The 21,998-nt window shown below is 44.5% G+C and overlaps 1 protein-coding gene across 2 annotated transcripts in view; it reads left to right on the top strand.

The window, feature by feature from the left end:
* The window catches only part of LOC138295911 (protein unc-93 homolog A-like), a 304,727-nt gene that overhangs the window by 88,592 nt on the left and 194,137 nt on the right, over positions 1–21,998 (top strand). For both annotated transcript variants that reach the window (XM_069234534.1, XM_069234533.1), the window contains exon 3: positions 5,528–5,709. In XM_069234534.1, the coding sequence (XP_069090635.1) occupies positions 5,528–5,709 (182 nt within the window). The remainder of the gene's footprint in view (positions 1–5,527; positions 5,710–21,998) is intronic.

Below are 21,998 nucleotides of genomic sequence, written 5' to 3'. Positions count from 1 at the left end.
TGTAAAAGACAATAAAATGGTGGAATATCCCCTTATACACTTTTACATTGGTCCTGGATGTAAGAGGTAGTGCATGCAGTATGTCTATGTGTCACATTACAGTGGGCATAGGCTACTTATGTGTCTATAAAGACATGAGTATGTGTGACATAGTGAGTGACAGCGTAATGTAAGTGAATACAAGTGTGTGTTGCAATGTGAAGTGACAATATATATATTACTTACCTTATGTGTGTACTTGCCTGTTGTCCTTTGTTGTGCACAGGCCTGCACTTTGGGACCCCTTCCTTCATGGAGAAGTGACAATCCTGACCTGTCCTTTGCAAAACGTACACAATGTCACATTGCCTTGCTGCAGAAGATGACACACCATCTTGGTCCAGGGGTCCTACAACATGATTATCACATGTGTAGACCCACTACTAGTAGAGGAAAATTGAAATACAGACATATTCCAGTGTGTAAAGTGGCTTCAGCTGGTCAGATTCCTATTGAAAAGCCAATGTGTAATTTTTACTCCTGGGTTAAGGAGGCATTGGAATTTTGACATATTTTAGACTCTCTGTGTCATTTACCAATGATTCGTCCCTTCCCTGAAAACTTGTAAATATGGGTGGTGGTATCAGTTCTGCATGGGATTTTAAGAGGGAATGCCTACTTTGTATATGATTATGCCTAATGTGTCACTTTGTAAATATGGAGCGCTGAATGTGCCGCTGAGGCTTAAAAACAAATTACACAGCAGTGGAGCAAGCTCCTTGTAAATATGCCCAAAGTCTTTTTTGGAAATTAAAGTCACTTGGACCTGAAACTCCTTTCAGCACCTGTGTATCTGGGGCTCGGTCTTGGATCCTCTTCGGGTTGTGGGGTTTTCGGATGCCCCGGGGATGATGCGTTGAAATCCGGCGCTGGCAGGATGAAGTCACAGGGGCTGCGTCGATCCGGTGGGCAGTGCATGGAAATTTTTACCGCACAGCCAGCGCTGCATCGATTCTTCTCAGGAAGTTGGGCTGCGTCATTCCGGCTCTGCTTGTGTCGATCCAGTGGGCTGTGTGTTGTATTTCCGGTTGCTACACTGGTGCTGCATCGATCTTCTCCTTGCGAAGTCGGGCTGCATCATTCCAGTTCGGCGTGCAGTGATTTTCTCACTGCGATACAGGCTGTGCATCAATTTTCGCTGCACAGGGAGTTCTTCTTGCAGGAAGGAAGTCTTTTTGGTCCTGAGACTTCAGGGAACAGGAGGCAAGCTCTACTCAAGCCCTTGGAGAGCTCTTCTTAGCACAGGCAGAGAGCAGCAAGGCAGCAGTCCTTTTTAGAAAAGCAGTCAGGTGAGTCCTCTGGGCAGCCAGGCAGTTCTTGGCAGGTTGCAGGTTCTGGTTCAGGTTCTTCTCTAGGAAGTGTCTGAGTTGATAGGGGCAGAGGTCCTGTTTCAACACCCAAATGTGCCTTTGAAGTGGGGGAGACTTCAAAGAGTGGCTTAGAAGTGCACAATGTCCCCTTTCAGTTCCATCCTGTCTGCCAGGGCCCCAATAGGGTGTGTGGCAGTCCTTTGTGTGAGGGCAGGCTACTTTCTTTTGACATGTAAGTATCAGGCCCTCCAACCTCCCAGCCCAGGAAGACCCATTCAATATGCAGGTGTATGCAAGTGTGACTGATCATCCTGTGTTTGGGGTTTGTCTGAGTGAATGCACAAGGGAGCTGTCACTAAACCTAGCCAGAGGTGGATTGGAAGGCACAGAAGGATTTAAGTGCAGAGAAATGCTCACTTTCTAAAAGTGGCATTTCTAAAATAGTAATATTAAATCCAACCTCACCAGTCTGCAGAATTTTGTATTACCATTCTGGCCATACTAAATATGACCTTGTTACTCCATTCAGATCAGGAAACGCACCATATTTACAGAGATGTATCGCATTTCTGTTGTCTCCTAGCACTGGTTCATTTGTGGCTGTCTCGCGCCAATGCCGGCACCCATGTGTCATGCTACAAGGGTGCCTGCATTGTGAGCAGAATTGTGTTTGTGCAGGAAGGCACACCTTTCTGCACAAAACATCATTAGAAGCATTTAAAGCATTTTCCTCTGTGTATGTGTTCCGTATAATCTGGGTTTAATAAACCCTGCAGAGCCACGCAGGGTGGCTTTGCATGGCTTAGTAAATCCCACTAAAGGACTTCTGTTTCCTTGTGATGATTTGTGTCAATCAAAGGCAAAGCAAACTTTAAGTACATTTTCTAAGTATGGTGCACATGACCAAAGGTGCATGCACACTGTGCCTATGACCAACACCCACACTAATCCTATCTCCATCAACAGCACATAACCAAAGGCTGTGTATGAAGTGTTCTGGGTAGATAGTTTGATTTTGGCTAGGTTCTGGTCTAGCCCAAGTGTCTCTGATCCGTGCTTAATATAATATGCTGCTGTGTGCAGTGTGCTCTGGTCATTGGGTCTGACCTGCAGCCGGATGCTGAGAAACCCTCAGTGCCACCGAATTAGATGAGCATGGCATTTGGCCATAGTGTGTGGGCTTTGGAAACATGCTTTCTGAGCAGGCGTTTGGCATGCAAACACTGGGCTCTGAGTAAAGTGTTTACAGCAGCCGTAGAGCCTCTGAGCTCTCTGCACATAACATTTGGCCTCCAGCCAAACGGTCCATGCCTCGTAGCAGACTTTGTATACATAGCCTGGCTTGTGACCAGATCCTGCATCAACCCTCACCCCTAAAAAACCTCATGTCCAACCTTCGGCCATGCACAGTAGGCTATAGGCACACATATAGATGTCAAACCTCAAATGGCCATGGCCTTCGGAAGAGGAGGTTGGCCACAGTGCCTGCCCTGTAATCAGACTCCCATCTGCCCTTGCAATAATCTAACCCACACGTGAGCATCCTTTTTATTATTTATTTGCAATACACTTAGTGACATATGGCCAATTCTAAATAGTAAATCGTTTTGAAAAAGCCTAAAGAAAGATTGAGATTTCTTCATAAATTATTAGGGCATAACACAGACATTTTTGGTTATTGTTCTGCACACAATATATATATATTTCTCGCAGTCCATGCATTACATGGATTCTGCAGCAACTGGCTCCAGTTTGAGTGCATGTTTCTGTCAGCACCTTCTCAGGGGCCGTTTTGCTCTGGCGCAATTTTCTGGCTTGTACGTCTTTGCTTCTTGTGTTTCTCTTGCAGTTTACATATTGAGATCCAGGTGCCCAGTGTATTATTCCCACCCAAAAAGCGGGGATGTGCAATTTACCCATGACTTGTTTTTTAAAAGGAAATCATTTTTCAGTGCGACCTCTTATGGGTAACATTTCAAATTGCACGTTTACAGTGGGTCATAAAATGACCTGCTTAATGAATATGATTTAGGCGGTTTGCAATTTGTCACCCCATGTGATTGGCCGCTAGTGCAGGAACGGAGGACTGCAAGGAACAGTAAATATTGTTTTTCACACAGTCTCTATCACTTGAAGAAACTGGTGCTGCGTTTAGAAAAAAAGTTTTTGGGGAGGGAAAACATTAGGAAGGGCAGGAAGGGGTACCCCGGCCCACTCCCTGCTCCCCCAAGGTATCCAGACAAGATTTTCCAGGAATGAGGTCCCACAGGGGCCCCTTCCCCTTTGCAAGTCAGTTCCCACCTCCTTTAAGATGATTGTAACTCATCAATGATTTTCAATCGCAGCTGCAGTCGCAAACCACTGATACATTCTCTACCGATTCACAGTTAGGAAGGAATACCCCTTTCACGGTGCTTCCTAGTTACAATTCGATATGAGCTGCAATTCTCATTTTGTGAGTCAGAAATGTTTTTCTGACTATCAAAATGGGCTTTTTATATCGTAAAGGTTCTTTTGCCGTCATAAATACCATGATGTTATGAATCACTGGGTTTATGACTACAAATTGGCTTTGTACACTAGGCTGTGGTTTTCATGCTTTTCCTTGCGGTGTCTCCGCACAGTTAAAGTTCCAAAGGAGTACAAGCCTAGGTTTCCCCGACTCAAAGTTTGCAAGAGACATTTCTTGTATTCTATGTATTTCCTGGGAAAAATTGCAAAATGACCCAGTCTTTGGAAATTTGTCTCCTGCCTGTAAAGTTTATCTTGTGCAAATTGCATCTTCGCCATCCTGTTCTAACATAATATGAAGTAGTACGTATGTCTCAAGAATCACACAAAATGATGACAGTGTTCAAGTGTGGAAACCTTTTTTTTTTAATCACAGATGGACTTTGTTCAGGTGGAAGGATAAATACATTTTCAAACATGTAGGCCCTGATTTATACTTTTTGGTGCAAAACTTAATTAACGCAGTTTTGCACCAAAATGTTTGGAACCGGCTTGCACCATTTGTTTGCACCAGCCGGGCACCATATTTATGGAATGGTGCAAGCCGGTGCAAAGGGTAGGCTAGTGTAAAAAAAAATGACGTTAGTTGGGTGAGGCTGGCAGTATGGGAGAAGGGGGTCTTGCACCAAAAAATGACGTTAGGCAGGTTAGAGTAAAAAGAAATGACTCTAACCTGCCTAGAGTCATTTTTCTGACGCAAAACCATCCATACCACATGACTCCTGTCTTAGAAAAGACAGGAGTCATGCCCACCACCCCAAAGGCCAGCACAGGGGACCAGGGTTCCCTAGGCATGGGCATTGCACCCTGTGCCATGTATGGGGACCCATTCCAGGGCCCCTTATGGCATTTTAAAATATAAAATAAAATACTTGCCTGTACTTACCTGGGATGGGGTCCCCCATCCTCTGCTGTCCCTCTGGTGTGGGTGTCCCTGGGGCCTGGGGAGGGCAACTGTGGGCTTATTCCATGATGCTCCACAATGGAAATAGGCCCACAGGTACCCTAACGCCTGCCCTGACCCTGGCGTTAAGAAATGGGGCAAAGCAAGCTTTGCACCATTTTTTGACCCCTCCTCCCTCCTGTGCACCATTTTTGCCTGGGGGTATAAATATGGCGTAAGGCCATAGAGTCATTTTTTGCACGGCAACGCCTACCTTGCATCTCATTAAGTCAAGGTAGGTTTCCACGTCTAAAAAATGACTTTAACTCCACAAATTTGGTGCTAGACAGGTCTAGTGCCAAAGTAGAAATATGGAGTTAGTTTTGCACCGAATTAGAGTTAAGAAAAATGATGCTAATTCTGTAGAGAGTATAAATATGCCCCAAAATGTATTATTTCTCAAGACCATGTATGTTTATTTATGCTCGATTCAATATGATTGGACATTATAAACACAATTTTCAGCTTTGGCAGCACCTCAAGCAAACGTAATAGGTAAGCTTGTAATGCAATACTTCCTTATTCTTTTCACTACCTCTGCTACGAATTTGACACACAATTTACAAGAGAGAAATATCTACTGTACTTTTCTAAGGTTTAAACACCATGGCTATGTATTGCTTTGTACGGCTGGGTATAGACAGTAGCCTACAATCATTTTCTCCAGATAATGCGGTTTAACTTTAATTTTTCTCATGTCAAATTGATGTTTGTTTTTTCACAGAGCAGCCTGAATCCTATTAAAGGAATGGGTGTCGCCTCCTTGAGTGTTGTCTACGGCTCCCTCATCATTTCCTCAATGTTCCTACCATCGATAATAATAAGGAAATTTGGTTGCAAGTGGACTCTGGTTGGCTCCATGTGTTGCTACGTCACATATACATTGGCAAACTTCTATCCACAATGGTACTGAACACATTGAACATTTTTCTTGTAGTAAAAAACACGAACTACTGTAGACCACCTTTAAAGTGAAATGTTACACTATGCATTTCGGTACTTTAAGCCCATGTGAATTAGAGAAAAGGTGCATTATAAGTACAAGAATGCAAAGTCTTTCTCACCCAAAAGCCCCCTAGTGTCACATAAGGTAATCTGGCTAATTGGTGGCTTGATGGATAGTGAACCATAGATATATCCTATCACGTTCCCCTTGAAATCTCTTGGACTGACTTAGAAACCTGCTATTCTGAAGAACACAAAAACAGGTATTGCCAAAGGCAACAGGTCTCACCTTTTGCGACATATTGGCTTTGCCAGTGCTGTTTGTCAATGTTGTGCAGCTTTAGCAAAAAAAACAAAAAAAATGAAAGAGAAAGGCACGATGACGCACTGTGTCCTGTTGCGACGTTCGGTAGGCGCATGCATATGCTACCAGGTATGTGCATGCCTGCAGAATGACGAGGGCCACATTTACTTTTGATAATTTACCAAGTTACAGATTTAAGGTGGCAGACACAATTCAGATAGGTAAATTAAAAACAATTAAATGTTAAGTGCGCACAAAAAAAGTGCTATTGTTTGTAGCGGAGCACCTGGAAGCAAATGGCAAGTCACATGAGATCTCAAAGTAGTAGTGGTTTTTACCTTAAATTCATTTTTACTGATGATGGTCCTGGCCAATCTCAAAATCCATTTATCAAATGATTGTACTGCTTTCTCTTTTAAAACGATATTTGATCTATAACTTCTTTCTTCCCAGACAAATACTTTAGGGTGTAATCTTCTCTCACTCTTCATTTCTCAATGCACATCTATTATTCAATCTATTTATGTTGCATACATTCCTTAATCTGATCATTTGCTACATGTTGTTTCTCTCCATTGTGTACCTCACTGCCTTTGTCTTTTGGCGCTAAGACTACAATGTAATCACCTAGTGCCTCATTTAGAACTTGGGAGTTGACCCGTCCTTTGCCAGGACAATGGAGTAATTTACTCTGTGGCCCTGAGTGAAGTGCCAACTGCTAACGTTAAAATGTTTTTTGCTCGGCAGACATTTCAAGCATTAGCAGGTACTGCCATCAAGGTGGCAATATAACTTTGCCTGATGACTCTATCAAACGTGATGGAGCCATTAGACAAAGATCTGTTTTTTTTTTTATTGTCAAGATGAAAATCCCAAAGCGGGACTTTCTTTTTAAAATAAAACAAATAGTGTCCCCTTGCCATGGGACCTTCTTCCCATGGCAAGTGGGGCATTGAGCACTTTTCAGTGCCTTAACCGGCATTGAAAAACAATCTGCCAATCTAAATTAGATGGAAGGACATACAGACTAATCTCTGTCGGCCCTTACTCCCTCTGGCCTATCTGAGAAGTTTGACCACAGCGGAGACAGAGTAGTCTAGGTTATCATCAAACTATGGTCTGGTTAAATCAAAATAAGGTGGGCGGACCATAATGTTGGTTGGGAGGGAATTCCATCAATAGTTAAATCTGGCTCTTAGTCTGTTATTCTCTTTGCTCTTAAACTGGAGAACACACATAAGTCTATCGTGTTTATCAGTTATATATAAAGTTATTATGAAACATTCTTTAAGGGATCACCATTCTGGCTTGGCCCACAAATCTCAATCTTTATCGGGTATTTGGTATTTTTATTATGATTGCTAGTTACTTATTCCCCATTTGTTTCATTTATTTGTAAAGTGATTTAGATTGAAGTGCTCTTACAAATGTAAATAAATTAATGTATTCTGACTAGTAAACCAAAGTGCCATCACAGGATTATATCCCTCAGCGTTTGTTTGTCATAAAATGTGAGGCATTGGCATACATCATGCCATGCATAAATTAGAAAGCGTTATTTTCTTATTCCTGGGAAGCCAACATTAGATTCTGAAATAAAATAAAAGACACAGTAATAAAGAAATGATGATGGCATAATGAGACCCTCACAGCGAATTCTGGATATCCAATGACCTAAATAGTTCACAAATGGGTGATACCACCTTATTGTGTTGAAGTGGTACAGTTTTAGTATCACATTTCATATTGCTGCTATCTCTACTTTTGGGTCATGCATATTTTAAACCCCTGCCTCAAGTGTATTTGAAAAGGCTTTAACAGTTGTTTCTTGTTAACTTTTATGTTTTTTAGTTTCTCATTTTCATTGGACATTTTGGATTAGAAGTTCCTATTTAAATAAAAATCTTCTATCACAAAAGAGGAAATTATGTGCTGAAAGTACAAAAACATCAATCACACTAAAAACATAGACATAGAAGACATAGAAGGTGATGGTAAAAATGACTGTACATTGAATTACATAAGTATAGACAATACAACAGAATTCATTCTGACACGTAGTATTTTCCAATACTTTTATTGTAAGCAGATAACTTCAAAGTGCATCAACATCCACCATAGGTAGCCAGTACATTTCCTCGTCGTCTTCCACCTTCGCTCTCCTCCAACTGTCTCCACTGGAATCCCCACATCTCCAAGTTCCACCTATTACCTCACCATTTAGAATCTCATCAATACACAGTGCATTACAGTACATGAAACCATAACACATCTCCCCCCTTACAATCTATTAAAATATAGTAGAAACATTACAGAGAAAATAACTATAATACAGCATATATACATTCCCTCTTTGTGAGGAAAAAACATTGAATAGAACACATTCTCAGGACATCCATCATTTTGATAAAAATGCAACTTCTTACTGTTTCACAAAATCTGAGAGGTGATTGGGATAAACTCTGTTCCTCATACTTCGCCTCATTTCTTCCCTCACACCTGGATTGGTTTTCACACGCACATCTGGATTGGAAAGTGAGTCCTTCAATTTCCTTCCATTGAGGACACTTGGCAAGACGAGACATACTCCAAACTTCTCCATTCTCAGGCACCACCACATTTCTTTTTACTTCCACAATTTTCCTAGGTCCTGAAAATTTAGAACCACCTTTATGACACCAAACAGGCTTTTTAATAAACAACCAAATCTCCTTTAGACCAATCCCTTCGTTTTACACTCATCTTTGCATCAAATCTTTTCTTGTACTTATTTTGGTTCTCAACTATTCTGGCCCTAATAGATCTAAAATTAGGTACATCTCCTAAACTCTGGGATCCAGAATGCAACCATGAAGGATTCAATTTGGAACCTGTCAATCTACCCTTCAAAATGCGAAAAGGAGACATTCCCGTAATAACATTAGACGCATTCCTATGAGCCCATAACTTTTCTCTCAAAACACCCTTCAAAGGCAATCTGTGCTCAAGTGCCACTTGAGCACTAGCTCTCACCAACTGATTCATCTTCTCCACTAATCCATTGGCTTGAGGAGCATATAATGCCGTGCGATGATGAGAAATAGCTAAATCCTTAAGAGAATTTCTCATTTCAAAAGAAGTAAATTGCACCCCATTATCAGTAACAACAATTTTAGGAATACCCTCACACGCAAACACATCAGTCAAAAATTCTATCACATTTTTTGTAGTGATAGAACTTACACAACTAGCAGTAACCCACTTGGAGGTGTAGTCAACAAGAACAATTACAAATCTCTCGCTTGGCGGTAGCAACTCAAAAGGTCCAACTAAGTCTAAACCTAATTTGACCCATGGCTCATCCGGAACAGGTAGAGGAGACAAAGGAGCAGTTCGTACTACTTTAGATTTATCATTACTAGCACATTGCACACAATCCCTAATGACTGCTTCAACTTGCTTGTCCAAACCCGGCCACCAATAGCGCTCTCTAAGACTGGCTTTAGTAAGATTTCTACCCAAGTGTCCATCATGGGCCAAATTTATTCATTTTCCATACAACCCAATGGGGGGAACCAATCTACAACCCCTGTACAAATTTCCCTCTATGATGCTAAGTTCATCCTTTACACCCCAGAATGCTCTAACATCAGCCAAACATTCATTCAAACACGGCCACCCTTGTACAACATAGTTCATCACCGTTCCACGAACAATATCCTTACTACATTCTTCACTCCACTCCTCCACATCAAGAGCAGTCTCCTTAATCCATGATATCGGGGAAGGCTCATCGATACCACAATCCATCACCGACATTCTAGAAAGAAAATCCGCAGGAATATTTTTTTTTCCAGGATAGTATTCCAGTGTAAAATTGAAATCCAGCAAACCTTCAACCCAACGCCTAATCCTGGGTGTGGTGTTCTCATTATTCCTGCATGCAAACAATTGTACTAAAGGTCTATGGTCACTTCTGAGAGTAAATGGTAAACCCCATAGATAAAACTTGAAATGGTTTATAGCCCAGGTGCACGCCAGTGCCTCACGCTCTATCACAGAATAGCGTTCTTCCGCTCCCTTAAGGGAACGTGAGGCAAAAGCAACCACTCTCTTCGCCATCAACCAATTGAGAGAGTACAGCACCCAGACCCTTTAGGCTGGCATCAGTGGATAAGATGGTTTTGCGTTTAACATCAAAATGACCTAAAGTGGGCATTTTGCCAATATCTTCCCTTACTGCTTTAAACGCTTCATCACATTCTGGGGACCATTGAAACTGTACCCCTTTCTTTAAAACGAATCTCAAAGGTTGAACCACGCAAGCAAAGTTCTCAACAAACTTCGAGTAGTATTCAGCAAGGTCAAGAAACGACCGAACTTGATCTTTACTAGTGGGTGTAGGTGCAGACAAAATTGATCTGGCTAATTCTAATTTAGGCTTAATACCATCTCCAGATATAGTGTGACCAAGAAATGAAACTGTACTAACTCTAAACAAACATTTCTCTCTCTTTAAAGTCAAACCATTACTTTTTAGTCTTTTAAGCACAGCTCTTAGAATAACATCATGCTTGATTGTATCTTCTCCATAAACTAATATATCGTCTTGAAAGAACAACACTGAATCAAGACCTTTGAGTACCTCCTTCATCACTCTCTGGAAACAAGCAGCAGCCGAGGCCAGGCCAAAAGGCATCCTCAGTAATCTGAATGCCCCCAAAGGAGTAACGAAAGAGGTGAGATGTCTTGACTCCTCATGAAGCATGATTTGGTGGTATGCCGCTGACAAATCCATGACACTGAACACTTTGGCACCAGTCAGCATAGTCAAGGTTTCACTAATATTTGGTAATGGTTGACGGTCTAACCATATAGACTGATTAAGACCTCTAAGGTCAACACATAATCTTATTTTTTTTCCCTCATCCTTAGGGACCAAAACTATGGGGGCCAACCATTCAGAAGCCTCAATTTCTTCTATGACTTCTAAATCCAATAATCTATTAAGTTCTTCTTGTAAAAAGTTGCAACATCAAATGGGGAACTTTTTCTTACTTTGTATACAATAGGTTTAGCACTCGATTTTAAAATGATTTTATGTTTAAAATTCTTTAGTAAGCCTAATTTGTCACAAAATACTTCAGGAAACTCTGTCGCAAACTCCTCAACATCACTCATACTGGAAACAGAAAGGACCTGGTCAGGAGCATTCGGGTTCAAGATTATCCCAAATCTCTTTGATGACGCCACCCCAAAAGATTATTACCACGCTTAGCTACATAAACCTTTCCTAGGGTCTCACGCCCTTTAAACTTAATCGACATTAACGAGTAACCAAATAAATCAATTTTCTGTCCACCATACCCAACAGGAGAATATCAGGTGGAAAGAGGTTGATATTATCATCTCCGAAAATTCTTGCCCAATTCTTGTCACCTATAAGTGTAAAAGGGGATCCAGAATCAGCCAGTACTGTAAAAGTTCTCTCCCCAATAACAACATCACATTGAGGCATAACCAGTTTATCATCAGTATTTTCCTTAGATTGTAACTCCCCAGTGTCTGTGTTATTAATGCACAAAACGATGTGTTGACCCATCAACCGGCTCAGCAATCATATTTAACTTAGGACTTCTGCAAACCTTCGCTAAATGTCCCCTCTTCCCACATCTCCTGCAATTAACATTCCTTGCAAAACATTTGGGATTATTTGCTAGATGACCAAAATTCCCACATTTAAAACATCTGAACTTTGAATCTTTTTGTACATCATTACTGACTTTCATTTTTTTCTGCAATTTTATGTAATAACTCATTCTCACAAATACTATCTGAAATTGAAACTGTAGCTGACCTAGCTAATTGTCCAGAGTTTATATGAGTGCCAGTGATGGGACCCACATCTTTTATCTCTTTAACCCAAAGAATGGCATGCTCAATTCTTTCCGCAATTATAATTGCTTCATTCAACGAAGGGTTCTTAGCTAACAATTTTTCTTGAACTCTGGGATTGTTTGTGCAACAAACCAATTGATCACGTATTAAAGATTCAGTTAAATTTGCGAAGTCATATGTCTGGGCCAGTGTTTTAAGTGACGCAATATAATTTCCAACTCTCTCATCTTTCGCTTGCGACCTCATAAAAAATGTGTGTCTTTCCATAACAACGTTGATACGGCCATCAAAATGCTTCTTAAGCATCATGAGAGACATTTCATAAACATCCCTTGGTTCACCTTCTCCAACACCAATGTTTATGAAATCAAGACTATCATAGATATTGCGCCCCTCAATCCCCAGATTGTGTAGTAGAATTCCTTGTTTCCTTGCTGGTGAGAATTTCTCTCCACCAATACCAATCAAGTAAGAGTCAAATAAGTTTATCCATTTCTTCCATGGTAGAATAGGTTCACCGCGTTCTGACAGAAATTGAGGTGGTTGGGACATGCTGAGAGGAGAATGATGCGACATGTTGATAAGAAAATAAACAATGTGTAGTGAGTAAATAGTAGTTCCAAAATCGTAGGTACAATTACATGTTTGAATTCCACAGTTCAAATCAGGTCAGCAGTCTAGTTGTTGGTTCCTAAAAATCTTGCTTGAGTTCTACGATACAGAATAGGTTAGCACTCTAGTTGTTCTCTTTTTTTTTTCTTCCGTATTTTTTTTTATAACTTCCTGGGAGTAATATCTGGATAAGCAATGCTGAATATTTGCTCACCAGTAAAAACAGAGGTAAAATATTTCTTAACTATATAAATAATATCTGTAGGACGGTCAATATATGTTATTCAAAAGTAGTAGTTCACGCGCACACAAATCCAAACGCGTTGAAAACACGAGCGTTAGGCGCGTGTACAAAAAATATGTCAATCGAAGGTAGAAGTTCACGCGCACACAAAGCTAGGCACGTTGTGGACACGAACATCAAGCGCGTGTACCTACTGGTACAAATTAACTTACAGCTTCAAAAACACTTCACTATTATTAAAAGCGTTACCTCAAATCCAAATAACAAGTTGTTTGCCGGTGGTATTCAGACAAATGCGATGGTTTGAACAAACTCAAATGTAAGAAATTCAAAATCCGCGATAGTTTTTAAAAAAACGAAATACGTCCTCCAAAACGTCAGAACAACATATCGGATTAAAAAGGCTTCTAAAGTTCATACTTGCAAAATCAGAAATAGGTGCTACATTTCTCCTTTGACACAGCGCCCAATATTCCAGCAAACACAAATGTACACGACGCGTGGATCCTTGGAAAAGGTGGATGTTGCGATGGATAACTCGTCGCCAATGACACGTAGTATTTTCCAATACTTTTATTGTAAGCAGATAACTTCAAAGTGCATCAACATCCACCATAGGTAGCCAGTACATTTCCTCGTCGTCTTCCACCTTCGCTCTCCTCCAACCGTCTCCACTGGAATCCCCACATCTCCAAGTTCCACTTATTACCTCACCATTTAGAATCTCATCAATACACAGTGCATTACAGTACATGAAACCATAACACATTCATATGCATTAACCTAACTTTAAAAAATATCATACTTCTATACTAATTCTTCACATACTCATAAATGCTTTGTGAATCAATCAACCCCAAAATGAGCATGTACGTTCAACCATAACACATAATATATCTATGGATCATGTCCACGCATCTCTTAATTAGAATGATATAAATCGTCAGTGATTGCATTCTTTATAAACATCCTCTAGGTTAAACATATATCATACTGGAGCATGAACCGATAACAAGACTCATTACATTTGATATAAATGCATAATAGTGGAGATCTGGATTGAAAAAACACCTACAATCTACAAGAAGCCTTTGTTCAAAAGCCTCTTTATATACTTTGACACCTTATTAGGAATACATTTATTCTTAGGTTATAACTCAATAAAAGGTTTAGAAGAACTTATTACAGATATTATCCTGAGAGATAATGTTATTTCAAAACTCTTGGTTTTATTTAATGGGACCTTTAAGGCTCATTGTATACAGTGAATTGCTATTTATTGTTTATCCATATTTCAGTGGAACAATGTGTATCTTGAAACAATATTCCTCTTAATCAGGTGCTACAAAATTTAGAGATGAGAAAAGTAAGTATTTTTTATCCTTCACAGTAAAAATATACCCCTAGCATTCTGAGATAAATTGTGCATTTACCGAATAATTCCAAAAATCCTACCTGTCAGAGTAACCAAATATTTTGCTTTTATGAAAAAAACTGTTTCTGTCAAATGTAAATACCACTAAAATATAAGAAATGACATTGTAATACACGTAAGACTAAAAAAATAAAATATAAAAATAACAACAAAATAGAAACAACAAAAGGAAGAGCAATGAAGAGACTATAGGTCCAAGCTGAGCAGAAATCCTAGTAAAATATCTTGGACATGGCAGAAACAAACAAAGTCAAAGAAAAGCACCCTATATGCAGAAACTATCTAGAAAAGCAAAGAAACATGCAAATATATTTAACCCCTTCTGTGCCGCGGACGTAGTGGTTACGTCCTGCGGCACAGTGCTGCTGTGCCGAGGACGTAACCACTACGTCCTCGGCACACAGCCCAGAGGGAGCGCTCTCGCTCCCTCTGTGGGGTTCCCCCCCACCCCCCCCAAGTCAGGGATGGAAGGGGAAGCCCTTCCCCTCCCACCCCCCGACCCCCCCCAACCCCCCCTGTGACGTCAGCGCGCGAGAGCGCGCGCTGATTAGTCACAGGGTCTCCCCCATCGCGCTGGAAGCAGAGCTTCCAGCGCGATTGAAAAAGAAATGCTTTTGCATTTCTTTTTCAATCCCATGGGGGAGGCCCCGAGAGGCTTCAAAGGGAAGGAAATGTATTTCCTTCCCTTTGAAGTCTCTCACAGGTTTCAAAAGCTGGATTGCTTGCAATCCGGCTTTTGAAACCCCACTAGACACCAGGGATTTTTTTTTTTTTCTTGAAATTGGCAAAAGGGAGCGACCCCTTGGGCAAGGGTCGCTCCCAGGGGGGCATTTTTTTAGGAAGGCCTTTTCTGCCCCCCCTGGGGGCAGATTGGCCTATTATTAGGCCGATTTGCCCCCAGGGGGGGCAGAAACCTCTAGGCACCAGGGACCTTTTTTTTTTTTTTTTTTTTTTTGTGATGAATTCTTTTTTTTTAGGTGGGGAGCGATCCCTTAGGCAAGGGTCGCTCCCCTACAGGGCAATATATATTTAGGCCATTTCTGCCCCCCTTGGGGGCAGATTGGCCTATTTTGATAAGGCCAATCTGCCCCCAAGGGGGGCAGAAACCATTAGACACCAGGGAGTTTGTTTTTGCGCGCGAATGTCACGCAACAAAGCGACCCCTTTGGCAAGGGTCGCTCCCAGGGGGGGCAATTTTTAGGGAAGGCCTTTTCTGCCCCCCCTGGGGGCAGATCGGCCTATTATTAGGCCGATCTGCCCCCAGGGGGGGAAGAAACCTCTAGGCGCCAGGGCAAATTTTTTTTTTGTGTTTTTTTTTTTTTTTCTTTTTTTTTTTTTTTAGAGATGGGGAGCGACCCATCAGGCAAGGGTCGCTCCCCCTGGGGGGCAAATTGTATTTAGACCATTTCTGCCCCCCTGGGGGCAGATTGGCCGATTTTAGGTCAATCTGCCCCCAAGGGGGCAGAAACCACTAGGCACCGGGGATTTGTTTTTTGGCGCCAATGTCACGCAGGGGGAGCGACCCCGTAGGCAAGGGCCGCTCCCGGGGGGGGGGGGTGGGGGTTGCAAATTTATTTTAGGCCATTTCTGTCCCCCGGGGGACAGATCGGCCTATTATTAGGCCGAACTGCCCCCGGGGGGGGGGCAGAAACACTCTAGGCGCCAGGGCAATTTTTTTTTTGTGTTTTTTTTTTTTGTTGTTTTCTTTTTTTAGAGATGGGGAGCGACCCATCAGGCAAGGGTCGCTCCCCTGGGGGGGCAAATTGTATTTAGACCATTTCTGCCCCCCTGGGGGCAGATTGGCCAATTTTAGGTCAATCTGCCCCCAAGGGGGCAGAAACCACAAGGCACCGGGGATTTGTTTTTTTGCGCCAATGTCACGCAGGGGGAGCGACCCCGTAGGCAAGGGTCGCTCCCGGGGGGGGGTGTGCCGGTTGGGGGGGCAAATTTATTTTAGGCCATTTCTGCCCCCCCGGGGGACAGATCGGCCTATTTTTAGGCCGAACTGCCCCCGGGGGGGGGGCAGAACACTCTAGGCGCCAGGGCAATTTTTTTTTGGTGTTTTTTTTTTTTTGTTGTTTCTTTTTTTAGAGATGGGGAGCGACCCATCAGGCAAGGGTCGCTCCCCTGGGGGGGCAAATTGTATTTAGACCATTTCTGCCCCCCTGGGGGCAGATTGGCCAATTTTAGGTCAATCTGCCCCCTAGGGGGCAGAAACCACTAGGCACCGGGGATTTGTTTTTTGGCGCCAATGTCACGCAGGGGGAGCGACCCCGTAGGCAAGGGTCGCTCCCGGGGGGGGTGTGGGGGGTTGGGGGGGGCAAATTTATTTTAGGCCATTTCTGCCCCCCCGGGGGACAGATCGGCCTATTATTAGGCCGAACTGCCCCCGGGGGGGGGGGGGCAGAACACTCTAGGCGCCAGGGCAATTTTTTTTTTTGTGTTTTTTTTTTTTGTTGTGTCTTTTTTTAGAGATGGGGAGCGACCCATCAGGCAAGGGTCGCTCCCCTGGGGGGGCAAATTGTATTTAGACCATTTCTGCCCCCCTGGGGGCAGATTGGCCAATTTTGGGTCAATCTGCCCCCAAGGGGGCAGAAACCACTAGGCACCGGGGATTTGTTTTTTGGCGCCAATGTCACGCAGGGGGAGCGACCCCGTAGGCAAGGGTCGCTCCCGGGGGGGGGTGTGGGGGTTGGGGGGGCAAATTTATTTTAGGCCATTTCTGCCCCCCCGGGGGACAGATCGGCCTATTTTTAGGCCGAACTGCCCCCGGGGGGGGGGGGGGGCAGAACACTCTAGGCGCCAGGGCAATTTTTTTTTGTGTTTTTTTTTTTTGTTGTTTCTTTTTTTAGAGATGGGGAGCGACCCATCAGGCAAGGGTCGCTCCCCTGGGGGGGCAAATTGTATTTAGACCATTTCTGCCCCCCTGGGGGCAGATTGGCCAATTTTAGGTCAATCTGCCCCCTAGGGGGCAGAAACCACTAGGCACCGGGGATATGTTTTTTGGCGCCAATGTCACGCAGGGGGAGCGACCCCGCAGGCAAGGGTCGCTCCGGGGGGGGGGTGGAGGTTGGGGGGGCAAATTTATTTTAGGCCATTTCTGCCCCCCCGGGGACAGATCGGCCTATTATTAGGCCGAACTGCCCCCGGGGGGGGGGGGCAGAACACTCTAGGCACCAGGCAATTTTTTTTTTGTGTTTTTTTTTTTTGTTGTTTCTTTTTTTAGAGATGGGGAGCGACCCATCAGGCAAGGGTCGCTCCCCTGGGGGGGCAAATTGTATTTAGACCATTTCTGCCCCCCTGGGGGCAGATTGGCCAATTTTAGGTCAATCTGCCCCCTAGGGGGCAGAAACCACTAGGCACCGGGGATTTGTTTTTTGGCGCCAATGTCACGCAGGGGGAGCGACCCCGTAGGCAAGGGTCGCTCCCGGGGGGGGGTGGAGGTTGGGGGGGCAAATTTATTTTAGGCCATTTCTGCCCCCCCGGGGGACAGATCGGCCTATTATTAGGCCGAACTGCCCCCGGGGGGGGGGCAGAACACTCTAGGCGCCAGGGCAATTTTTTTTTTGTGTTTTTTTTTTTTGTTGTTTCTTTTTTTAGAGATGGGGAGCGACCCATCAGGCAAGGGTCGCTCCCCTGGGGGTGCAAATTGTATTTAGACCATTTCTGCCCCCCTGGGGGCAGATTGGCCAATTTTAGGTCAATCTGCCCCCAAGGGGGCAGAAACCACTAGGCACCGGGGATTTGTTTTTTGGCGCCAATGTCACGCAGGGGGAGCGACCCCGTAGGCAAGGGTCGCTCCCGGGGGGGGGGATGGGGGGTTGGGGGGGCAAATTTATTTTAGGCCATTTCTGCCCCCCCCGGGGGACAGATCGGCCTATTATTAGGCCGAACTGCCCCTGGGGGGGGGGGCAGAACACTCTAGGCACCAGGGCAATTTATTTTTTGTGTTTTTTTTTTTTTGTTGTTTCTTTTTTTAGAGATGGGGAGCGACCCATCAGGCAAGGGTCGCTCCCCTGGGGGGGCAAATTGTATTTAGACCATTTCTGCCCCCCTGGGGGCAGATTGGCAAATTTTAGGTCAATCTGCCCCCAAGGGGGCAGAAACCACTAGGCACCGGGGATTTGTTTTTTGGCGCCAATGTCACGCAGGGGGAGCGACCCCATAGGCAAGGGTCGCTCCCGGGGGGGGGGATGGGGGTTGGGGGGGCAAATTTATTTTAGGCCATTTCTGCCCCCCCGGGGGACAGATCGGCCTATTATTAGGCCGAACTGCCCCCGGGGGGGGGGGGGGGCAGAAACCTCTAGGCGCCAGGGGAATTTTTCTTTTTTTTCTTTGTTTTTTTTTTTTTAGAGATGGGGAGCGACCCATCAGGCAAAAGTCGCTCCCCTGGGGGACAAATTGTATTTAGGCCATTTCTGCCCCCCTTGGGGGCAGATTGGCTGAGTTTAGGTCAACCTGCCCCCAAGGGGGCAGAAACCACTAGGCACCGGGGATTTGTTTTTTGGTGCCAATGTCACGCAGGGGGAGCGACCCCGTAGGCAAGGGTCGCTCCCGGCGGGGGAGGGTGGGGGTTGGGGGGGCAAATTTATTTTAGGGCATTTCTGCCCCCCCCCCCCTGGGGCCGGCTGAGCTACAGGCCAAACACCACAGGTAGGCACCTTGCAAAAAACACCTCTGTTTTCTGTGAAAAAATATGTTGTGTCCACGTTGTGTTTTGGGCCATTTCCTTTTGTGGGCGCTAGGCCTACCCACAGAAGTGATGTACCATTTTTATCGAGAGACTTAGGGGAACGCTGGGTGGAAGGAAATTTGTGGCTCCTCTCAGATTCCAGAACTTTCTGTCACCGAAATGAGAGGAAAAAGTGTTTTTTGGGCCAAATTTTGATGTTTGCAAAGGATTCTGGGTAACATAACCTGGTCAGAGCCCCGCAAGTCACCCCATCTTGGATTCCCCTGGGTTTCTAGTTTTCAAAAATGCACTGGTTTGCTAGGTTTCCTCAGGTGTCGGCTGAGCTACAGGCCAAAATCCACAGGTAGGCACTGCTTTTTATAAAAAAATGTGATGTGTCCACGTTGTGTTTTGGGCCCTTTCCTTTCGTGGGCGCTAGTCCTACCCACACAAGTGAGGTATCATTTTTATCGGGAGACTTGGGGGAACGCTGGGTAGAAGGAAATTTGTGGCTCCTCTCAGATTCCAGAACTTTCTGCCACAGAAATGTGAGTAACATGTGTATTTTTAGCCAAATTTTGAGGTTTGCAAAGGATTCTGGGTAACAGAACCTGGTCCGAGCCCCGCAAGTCACCCCTCCTTGGATTCCCCTAGGTCTCTAGTTTTCAGAAATGCACAGGTTTGGTAGGTTTCCCTAGGTGCCGGCTGAGCTAGAGGCCAAAATCTACAGGTAGGCACTTCGCAAAAAACACCTCTGTTTTTTTCCAAAATTTAGGATGTGTCCACGTTGCGCTTTGGGGTGTTTCCTGTCGCCGGCGCTAGGCCTACCCACGCAAGTGAGGTATCATTTTTATCGGGAGACTTGGGGGAACGCTGGGTGGAAGGAAATTTGTAGCTCCTCTCAGATTCCAGAACTTTCTGCCACAGAAATGTGAGGGACATGTGTTTTTTTAGCCAAATTTTGAGGTTTGCAAAGGATTCTGGGTAACAGAACCTGGTCCGAGCCCCGCAAGTCACCCCTCCTTGGATTCCCCTAGGTCTCTAGTTTTCAGAAATGCACAGGTTTGGTAGGTTTCCCTAGGTGCCGGCTGAGCTAGAGGCCAAAATCTACAGGTAGGCACTTCGCAAAAAACACCTCTGTTTTTTTCCAAAATTTAGGATGTGTCCACGTTGCGCTTTGGGGTGTTTCCTGTCGCCGGCGCTAGGCCTACCCACGCAAGTGAGGTATCATTTTTATCAGGAGACTTGGGGGAACGCTGGGTAGAAGGAAATTTGTGGCTCCTCTCAGATTCCAGAACTTTCTGCCACAGAAATGTGAGTAACATGTGTATTTTTAGCCAAATTTTGAGGTTTGCAAAGGATTCTGGGTAACAGAACCTGGTCCGAGCCCCGCAAGTCACCCCTCCTTGGATTCCCCTAGGTCTCTAGTTTTCAGAAATGCACAGGTTTGGTAGGTTTCCCTAGGTGCCGGCTGAGCTAGAGGCCAAAATCTACAGGTAGGCACTTTGCAAAAAACACCTCTGTTTTTTTCCAAAATTTAGGATGTGTCCACGTTGCGCTTTGGGGTGTTTCCTGTCGCGGGCGCTAGGCCTACCCACGCAAGTGAGGTATCATTTTTATCGGGAGACTTGGGGGAACGCTGGGTGGAAGGAAATTTGTAGCTCCTCTCAGACTCCAGAACTTTCTGCCACAGAAATGTGAGGGACATGTGTTTTTTTAGCCAAATTTTGAGGTTTGCAAAGGATTCTGGGTAACAGAACCTGGTCCGAGCCACACAAGTCACCCCTCCTTGGATTCCCCTAGGTCTCTAGTTTTCAGAAATGTACAGGTTTGGTAGGTTTCCCTAGGTGGCGGCTGAGCTAGAGGCCAAAATCTCCAGGTAGTCACTTTGCTAAAAACAGCTCTGTTTTCTGTGATGTGTCCACGTTGTGTTTTGGGGCATATCCTGTTGCGGGCGCTAGGCCTACCCACACAAGTGAGGTATCATTTTTATCGGGAGACGTGGGGGAACGCTGGGTGGAAGGAAATTTGTGGCTCCTCTCAGATTCCAGAACTTTCTGCCACAGAAATGTGAGGGACATGTGTTTTTTTAGCCAAATTTTGAGGTTTGCAAAGGATTCTGGGTAACAGAACCTGGTCCGAGCCACACAAGTCACCCCTCCTTGGATTCCCCTAGGTCTCTAGTTTTCAGAAATGTACAGGTTTGGTAGGTTTCCCTAGGTGCCGGCTGAGCTAGAGGCCAAAATCTACAGGTAGTCACTTTGCTAAAAACAGCTCTGTTTTCTGTGATATGTCCACGTTGTGTTTTGGGGCATATCCTGTCGCGGGCGCTAGGCCTACCCACACAAGTGAGGTATCATTTTTATCGGGAGACGTTGGGAAAACGCTGGGTGGAAGGAAATTTGTGGCTCCTCTCAGATTCCAGAACTTTCTGCCACAGAAATGTGAGGAACATGTGTTTTTTTAGCCAAATTTTGAGGTTTGCAAAGGATTCTGGGTAACAGAACCTGGTCCGAGCCACACAAGTCACCCCTCCTTGGATTCCCCTAGGTCTCTAGTTTTCAGAAATGTACAGGTTTGGTAGGTTTCCCTAGGTGCCGGCTGAGCTAGAGGCCAAAATCTACAGGTAGTCACTTTGCTAAAAACAGCTCTGTTTTCTGTGATATGTCCACGTTGTGTTTTGGGGCATATCCTGTCGCGGGCGCTAGGCCTACCCACACAAGTGAGGTATCATTTTTATCGGGAGACGTGGGGGAACGCTGGGTGGAAGGAAATTTGTGGCTCCTCTCAGATTCCAGAACTTTCTGCCACAGAAATGTGAGGAACATGTGTTTTTTTAGCCAAATTTTGAGATTTGCAAAGGATTCTGGGTAACAGAACCTGGTCCAAGCCCCGCAAGTCACCCCTCCTTGGATTCCCCTAGGTCTCTAGTTTTCAGAAATGCACAGGTTTGGTAGGTTTCCCTAGGTGGCGGCTGAGCTAGAGGCCAAAATCTACAGGTAGTCACTTTGCTAAAAACAGCTCTGTTTTCTGTGATGTGTCCACGTTGTGTTTTGGGGCATATCCTGTCGCGGGCGCTAGGCCTACCCACACAAGTGAGGTATCA

This window comes from Pleurodeles waltl, chromosome 5 (assembly GCF_031143425.1).
Source record: "Pleurodeles waltl isolate 20211129_DDA chromosome 5, aPleWal1.hap1.20221129, whole genome shotgun sequence".
In the NCBI taxonomy this organism is placed as follows: Eukaryota; Metazoa; Chordata; class Amphibia; order Caudata; family Salamandridae; genus Pleurodeles; species Pleurodeles waltl.
This window is presented reverse-complemented; position numbering and strand designations above follow the sequence as displayed.